The sequence below is a fragment of the Lipotes vexillifer genome, unplaced genomic scaffold (assembly GCF_000442215.2).
Source record: "Lipotes vexillifer unplaced genomic scaffold, Lipotes_vexillifer_v1.1 scaffold1934, whole genome shotgun sequence".
In the NCBI taxonomy this organism is placed as follows: domain Eukaryota; kingdom Metazoa; phylum Chordata; class Mammalia; order Artiodactyla; family Lipotidae; genus Lipotes; species Lipotes vexillifer.
In genome coordinates this window covers 235,019-243,336 of record NW_006791881.1, presented here as the reverse complement: position 1 = coordinate 243,336, position 8,318 = coordinate 235,019, and the positions used below count along the sequence as shown (strand labels likewise).

Below are 8,318 nucleotides of genomic sequence, written 5' to 3'. Positions count from 1 at the left end.
AAGCAGAAAAGAGGAGGCCACGGGGCCATGTCCACAGAGTGCACGGCTAAACCCTCTCCCTATCATCAACTATACTAACGTTTCAGTGGTTTTTTGTTTTTCAGTTTGAAAAATCACCCAAGATACACTGCCATTCCAGCAAGAACCATCTTGCCTAAAAACACTTCCTCTAAGTGCACATCTGCCTCCGGAATGGGGTTCTTCCCACTGTCTCATAATATCTAATAATAATGTTACAAAATATTAGGGCTTGGAGATTTGGAGCCTTTTGGTCCGATATGTTCCACCTAATATGGTACCTGTGTCTCGCAAAATGGTTTTTAAGGTACATGCAAGTATTTATCCTTTTAATGGTTATGAGCTTATTTTAATCTGTATTAGAAAAAAATACCACCAGCACATCAGCCACTGTGCTCAGAGCACCACTTAAGGCGAGCTCATTACTAAGTTCTAAGGCTAGTGTCTCATTAGATGCTCTCTGTGCCAACCAGTTGGCATGTGAGACTCATGCCGCCAGCGATCCCCAGACTTGGGGAGATGGGTCTCTCTGACCACGCTGGCCTGGGGGCTGTGGACAGTGTCTCCTGGCAATATCACCCCAGGCAACCCCATGAGGATGAAGAATTCCCCACAGCCCCCAGCTTCAGGCTTCAGCAATAAGTCTCCTTTCTTGAGTCAGACGCCACATTACCCTGGATTGTGAAACATTTAATGAAAAGAGAATCTGGCATTTTTAAAAGTTAGGTTTACAAACTTGATGCATTCTTAATATTAGCAATTTATCTATTTCTAGTACACTGCCTAAGAAAATAAGGTCTATGAAGACATCAACAAGATATTTAATATTCATTATAAGCTACAGCACTTTGCAAATAAGTATCCAGTTTAATTATAACAAACCACTGTGAGCAAATTTAACTAAGTATATAAAAACATTAGTTAAATACAATTCTCTGGAAATATACATTATACCTACAGCTGTTTTTACAGTGAGATTTTTTCCTTTTTTTTTCCCTTTTAATTCTCAAAATGGCGAATCACTGTATGGTCCTGGATCTCCAAGCTATAAAACTGAAATATGTGTTTCCAGCATAGCAGATGGTGACCAGGAAGGCGAAGAACTGGAGAAAACAAAACATAATAGAAAGGGGGTTTAGGGCACATCCTAATTAGCAAAAGTTGTCATTTCACCTCTACTGAATAATGCACTTTATGGTATCCCTTGACTCCAAGCTTTCTCATCTAAACCTGCTTTATTGGTTCAATTACCTTCCTTCTGAAACAATTTCAGGCTAGGCTGTTTTTCTTTTTTGGAACCTATCTGGAAAGGCTGTAGTCTTACTCCAATAAGCCCAGGGTGTTCACGTGGGGGTGAATATGGTGGTGTGCATCTGAGAAAAGCCCGTGTATTTCTAATTTAGTATCGGTGATTTTAGACCAAAGCTTAACCTCACACTGTCACAGGCTCAGTTTACACAAACAAGCTGAGTGGGAGGAAGGAAGCCAGGGGCCCACATGGGGTGTGAGTGCAGAGCCGGGAAAACAGCGGGCCCTCTCCTGGGGCAACCACAGCCCAGTTCCACCTGATTTTTCATTTTAAAAAAAATTTTATTGACGTCCAGTTGATTTACAGTGTTGTGCTAATTTCTGCTGTACAGCAAAGTGACTCAGTTATACATATATGTACGTTCCTTTTCATATTCTTTTCCATGATGGTTTATCACAGGATATTGAATATAGTTCCCAGGGCTATACAGTAGGACCTTGTTGTTTATCCATCCTATATATACTAGTTTGCATCTGCCCAGCTGATTCTTGCTGTGTGCTAACTTGAGCCCTGTGACTTTTAATCTCACGTGGACCCACGCTCTTTACCCTTAAATAGAGATTTTGAGATATAGGTCAAGAATACGATGAACACCCATGGATCACCCACCAGCTTTAACATCATACTGTTGGTCTTCCTGTCTAACTGCCTGCCTCCCGCCCCCATCACTTCTATTGCGGATGGAATATTATAAGGCCCATATCAGAGAAACTTTTAAGATTAGTTTTTTAAATTTGAAAAATACACACTTATGGTTTAAAAATGCAAACAGTACATAAACGCATAAATTAAAATGTAGAAAGCCCCTCATCCCACACTCCTGGTGGTCCATCACAGTCCCTGGAAGGAACCTCTGCTGGTGTCTATCTTCCTAGGCATCCTTAGAGCATAAACAAATATTTCTACTTCAACAAACAGAATCCTAGTGTGCTCATTTTCTGCCTCTCTCTCCCACTGACACTGTAGGCAGCAGAATTATTCTTAGAATCCCTCAAACGTTTTTTCTCCCTCAAACACTTATTTTGTTCTAGCATTTGGCTTTCACTCCAGCAGACTCTTTCAGCCTCTTTGTGCTCCAGGCCATCGGGAGGCCCCATGATGCTCAAACCAGGAAGTTCACTGCCAAGGTGTCCCTCCCGCAGGTGATGCTTTTCCCTGCAGGTAACTTTGTCCTCCTGGCCCAGATCCTCAGCCGGCCTTGGGGAGGGAGGAGGAGACCGTGGGGATGAAGGGCTCACTCACCGACGAGGCTGCCCAGCTGTTGAAGTTGTGACTGTCCCTCTCCGGGGAGACAGAAGATGCATCCACAATAGCGGCTGAGAGGTATAAGACGAAGGCACTGCCATTAAAGCACAGACCCTGGGAGACAGAGGCGCAGAGTGTTTAGGGAGCCTGGGAAGGTCCGGGCATACCCGGACCTCAGAAGCGGCCAGAAGCGCACCCTGGCTGTGGCAAGGGGCCCACCTGGACTCGTGAAGGGGGCAGGGGACAAGCGCGATGAGAAGGCAGCTCCTCGGTGCCTTGGGGGTACTCAGTGCATGCTGCTTCCTCGCTTACCAACGCTTCGAGGGGTTGCAAAGGGGCTCCTCAGTTGGAGCAGCAAATAAAATATCCCAACTAGAAGGCAGACACGTCTGACGTTTAGCATCTGCCAGCAGCAAAGCAAAATTTTCAAAATTTGTCTGTAAACATCTCGAAACTGGGGGAGTTTACACAGAAACCCAGATTTCTGGATTCTCTTAGGAAGGGAAAACAACAACAACAACAGAAGATCTAGCGATCCTGTGGGAGCACATTTCCAGCTTACTTCTCCGTGAAGAATATCCTGCTGTTGTTTAAGTCAGTGCACATGGGTGGCAAGGATTCAACCGTTTACGCTCACTTGCATGACTTTCTGGTCTCTTCACATGTGTGAGTGTGGAACCCCGACATGGAGGGGTCTCCTGACTGCTGGCCAGGGCTCTACTCACTACTCAGGCAGAGGAGCACCCAGAGCAGGATGACATCAGAAAAAACTGCTGGATGGAAGTTGAGAGACATGGGCCCAATTGTGCGTGAACCTGTGCAAAGTCAGGAGGCTCCAGACCTCAGTTTCCTTAGCTATAAAATGGGGACACACCCCATGATGATAAATTCCGAAAATGCAAATCAGAGCATTTTAAAACCAGGGAGTTTCGGAAGGGAGCAGTGTTAAACAAGTTAAAAAAAAAAAAAAAAAGTAACATTAAAGGCAATATTTTAAGTTCTTAATGTAATAAATCAATGAAGGAGGCTTAGGTTTGGAGGAGAGACAGACTAATAGATGCTCTAGGCCAGAGGTCAGCAAAATAAGAACCCTGACCAGCAGTCAGGAGACCAAGACTTCGAGTCCCTTCAGAACTGTCACAAAATAGCTAAAAATATTGAAGTGGCTTTGGCACTGGCTAATGAAGAGCGGCTGGAGAGTTCTGAGGCACTTGCTAGAAATATGGATGTTTAAGGAGATTCTGGTGAGGTCTCAGATGGAAATGAGGAATATATGTTATTGGAAACTGGAGGAAAGGTGATCCTTGCTATAAAGTGGCAAAGAACTTGTCTGAAAGGTGTTCTCGTGTTCTGTGGAAGGGAGAAGTTCAAGCAATGATACTGAACATTTAGCTGAGGAAATTTTTAGCAAAGTGCTGAAGGAGTGGCCTGGTTCCCCCGACAGCTTGGAGGAAAATGCAAAAGGAGAGAGATGAATTGAAGAAGGAATTGTTAAGCAAAAAAGAACCAGAACTGGGACTTCCCTGGCAGTCCAGTGGTTAAGACTCCGCACTTCCAATGCAGGGGGTACGGGTTCGATCCCTGCTCAGGGAACTAAGATCCCACACGCCGCGCGGCTCAGCCAAAAAAATAAAAATAACAAAATCAAAAAGAACCAGAACTTGAAGATTTGAAAAATTCTCAGCTCAGCCATATTGCGAAAAATGAGAAAGCTCTTTCAGAAGAGAACACTCAGGGTGTGGCCGAACAGCCTTTTTAGAAAGAGATTACAGGTGCAAACCACAGATCTAATCGACCATCCCAGCAGAAGCCAGGAATAGCTAAGGGATTATACCAGTAAAAACATTACAAGTTTGAACTGAAGGGGATGCAGATGGGCCAAAATGAAGGAGGGCTGTGGAACTTCTTGGATTCTATGGGACAGAACGAACGACAGAACTATTTGACTGCGAAATAGCTTTACCTTTCACGAAAAGAATGAATCACCCGAAGGTGATTCAGAGATCATCAGGGCTGCCACTCTCATCATGGGCCCAGTGGGCAGGCTGGTTCCTCCTCAGTTTCAAAGGGTGGGATTTCTGTGAGTCAGGATGTCCCTACCCAGTGCCCCAGGGGCAGGGCCACCCTGCAGAGACACCAGGGTGACAATGCTACCCCAATGCACCAGGAAGGCAGAGCACTGAACCAAAAAAAGGATTGTTCTGGAGCCTTAAGATCAGATGGAATTTGCCTTGTAACTTTTGGGCTTGCTGGGGACCTGTCACCCCTTCCTTCTTTCCTATTTCTCCCTTTTGAAATGGGAATGTCTATCTGTACCTGTTTCACCGCTGTATTCTGGAAGCACTCAACTTGTCTGGTTTCACAGGTTCACAGCTGGAGAGGAATTCTGCCTCGGGATGAACTGTACCTCAAGCCCCACCCATATCTGACATAGATGATACTTAAAGGAGACTTTGGATCAAGACTTTAGTTGATGCTGGAATGAGTTTGGGGGATGTTGAGATGGAACAAATGTATTTGCATGTGAGATGGTCAAGATTGGGGGGGCAGAATTTTTTTTAATATATTATTATTTTTATTGATATTAGTACACTATTTTTATACATTTATTTATTTTTATTTACTTATTATTTTTGACTGTGTTGGGTCTTCGTTGCTGCACGCAGGTTTTCTCTAGTTGAGTCAAGTGGGGGCTACTCTTCATTGTGGTGTGTGGGCTTCTCATTGCGGTGGCTTCTCTTGTTGAGGAGCACAGGCTCTAGAGCACATGGGCTTCAGTAGATGCGGCACGTGGGCTCAGTAGTTGTGGCTCGTGGGCTCTAGAGTGCAGGCTCAGTAGTTGTGGCACACGGGCTTAGTTGCTCCGTGGCACGTGGGATCTTCCCGGACCAGGGCTCGAACCCGTGTCCCCAGCATTGACAGGCGGATTCTTAACCACTGCACCACCAGGGAGGCCCAGGGCAGAATATTATGGACTGAATGTGTCTCCCCAAATTCATATGTTGAAGCCCTAACCCTCAACGTGATAGTATTTGGATACGGGGCCTTTGAGGTAATTCGGATTAGAGGAGCTCATGAGAGTGGCATCCCCCTGAGAGGGTTAGCACCCTTCTAAGAAGAGACGAAAGGGAGCTCACATCCTCTCTTTCTCTCTCTGCCATATGAGGACACAGCAAGATCAGCAGGCATCTGCAAGCCAAGAGGAGAGCTTTCACCAGAAACCAACTATACTGACACCTTATCTTAGACTTCTGGCCTCTAGAACTGAGAGAAATTTCTGTCATTGAAGCTTCCCGTCTAGAGTATTCTGTTTTGGCACCCAAGCAAAGACAGGTTCTGTAATCTACACATTTTCTTATTTATTCCCCCTGCCCCGCCCCCAGGCTGTGACTCCCTCTGTAATCATGCACCACCCAGCATGGAGTCAGGACAAGAATCCAATCACTCTTTTTTTTTCTTTTTTTTCTTTTTTTTTTTTTTTTTTGCGGTACGCGGGCCTCTCACCGTTGTGGCCCCTCCCGTTGCGGAGCACAGGCTCCAGACGCGCAGGCTCAGCGCCCATGGCTCACGGGCCCAGCCGCTCCACGGCATGAGGGATCTTCCCAGACTGGGGCACGAACCCGCGTCCCCTGCATCGGCAGGTGGGGTCTCAACCACTGCGCCACCAGGGAAGCCCCAGAATCCAGTCACTCTTGACCACTCCTGCTCCCCCATGTGAAGTCACCTAGTTGCTCTAACAGTGACTTTCATTTTTCATTCTAACTCTTCACCTCTCAACATCAAAGAACTCTGGTACAAAAAGGGTTAAAGCCACGGCCCCAGGAGGGGTTTGGAGGACAGAAGATCTGCAGAGGCTATGCCCTGACACATCTGTTCCTAGATGACACTGTTTATAGGGAATTAATAAAACAAGAGTGTACGCAGAGAACAGAGCTTCTCTTGATTCAGTCTTCTGAGGACCGGTTTGCTACTTTGCCTAAAAGGAATTCCTGGACCTTCCAGCAATGCTGTTTCACGCTCAGGTTTAAAACACCTGGCTTTGCCCTCTGCTTTGTTGGCAGAGACAATCCCGAATTGTCTGGAGAAGGACTAAGTTCCGTCCTACCTAATGGGCATTGGACAGGAAGAACACCCATGGTTTCCTTACCACCGTGGTCCAAGGCACCTGGGGAATCCTGGTGTAGGTCATCGTTATGTAGATGATGAGGAAGAAGACTGTGAGGACCCAGTAAAACACAGCTACAAACATGACCCAGCCAAACGCAGGGACCCGGAAGTACTCCGTTCCAGCAATCAGTGTCCATACCAGCAGTCCCAGAACCTGTAGAAGAGAAGAGGCCACGGAAAAGAAAAGGGAGGTGGAAGAGAAAAGAAGGAGGAGGAGGAAGTGGGGACAGAGAAACAAGTAATTATACAAAGTGTCAATTACAATTTTTACTTGTATATATGGGTACATGTACCAAATGTGATCTGGCCGCAAGCTCACATTCTTGCAAATGCCAGGAAGGTAAAATGAATGAACCAGAGACCAGGACAAACAAGAAACCCACACCTGTTTCTGGGGGAAGTCTCTGCCCAGCTCTGGCCAGCTGTGGGCTGGTTTTCTCGATCTTTCTCCCACCCCCACCCCCACCCCCAGGAGAACACAGAAACTCAAGTTTGTACATCATGATCTCGATTTTTAAATGTCAGCACTAATAAAGAGAGGCAAAACAACACACATCTGTGGCTGGAATCTGCTCCCGATACCTGTGAAGGGAACAAGACATAAGTCATGCATTTATTCCAACAACGGTCACCCAACTTCACTGCTGCTACAGAGCAAGACAAGCCCGAAGCCCCACCACATCACCACTGAGTGAAGGAGAGATGCTGGTCTACGCTGTGTGAGTCTCTGGTTCTCAAGGAGGGAGGCCACAGCGAGGTGTGCCTTCCAGGGCCCAGGAGGACTTTATTCCTAACTCATAGGAAAGTTGGCATCTAAACTCTATTTCCAGGAGACAGCATCAGGCGTGTGGGACGGACTCTGGCAGCAGATCTGTTTGCTGTGTAACTCAGGGCAAGTGATTTCCTTCCTGTCTCAGCTCTCTCCATGGGATATGGGACAAGACACGAAAGTGACTCTGATCACAAAGCTGGTCATTCGGCATTGACACCTGAGCACCTGCCCTGAGCACATGCCACAGGCCGGGCTTCCTGCTCCGCGGGCCCCGAGGATACAGCGGGGCAGAAACCAAACAGACCTGCTCGTGCATGACTTAGAGTCTCATGGGGCGAAATATCTGAATAGTTACAGTTGTGAAAATGCTCTGAAGGAAATAAAGGGTGTGACAAGGGTCTGTGACGGGGGCTGTGACCTTTTAGGCAGGAACAACAAATGTCCAAGGGGGCTGTGCTGAGGAAGAGCCTGAAGACCCTCTGGGAGCTAGTAAGACGGGCAGAAGACACCGTCCCAGGCAGAGAGCATGGCGTGGGCAGAGGGCTGCAGGGGAAGGGCCTTCTAGAACCTGTAGCAGAGTGGAGGACGTTAGGACATGGGTACAAGATGTTAGAGGGCTTGGGGTCAGATTACGTGGGCCCAGGACACCTAAGGATTTTGTACTTTATCCTAAGAGCTACAGGAGGATTCTGAGCCAGACAATGATAAGATCAGGTTAAGTTTTTGCAAGATCACTCTGACTGCATGGTGAGAACAGGCAGGCAGAGCAGTTGTGGGGGGTGGGGCCGCGGGGGTGGGGCCGGGGGA

The 8,318-nt window shown here is 46.9% G+C and overlaps 1 protein-coding gene across 1 annotated transcript in view; it reads right to left on the bottom strand.

Moving 5' to 3' along the window:
- Positions 1-694: 694 nt before the first annotated feature.
- CMTM8 (CKLF like MARVEL transmembrane domain containing 8) overlaps positions 695-8,318 on the bottom strand; it is a 91,271-nt gene continuing 83,647 nt past the window's right edge. The window contains exons 2-4 of the mRNA XM_007464916.1: positions 6,720-6,893; positions 2,570-2,686; positions 695-1,121 (exon numbers count right to left, since the gene is read on the bottom strand). Coding sequence (XP_007464978.1) covers positions 1,038-1,121; positions 2,570-2,686; positions 6,720-6,893 — 375 coding nt within the window. The 3' untranslated portion in view covers positions 695-1,037. The remainder of the gene's footprint in view (positions 1,122-2,569; positions 2,687-6,719; positions 6,894-8,318) is intronic.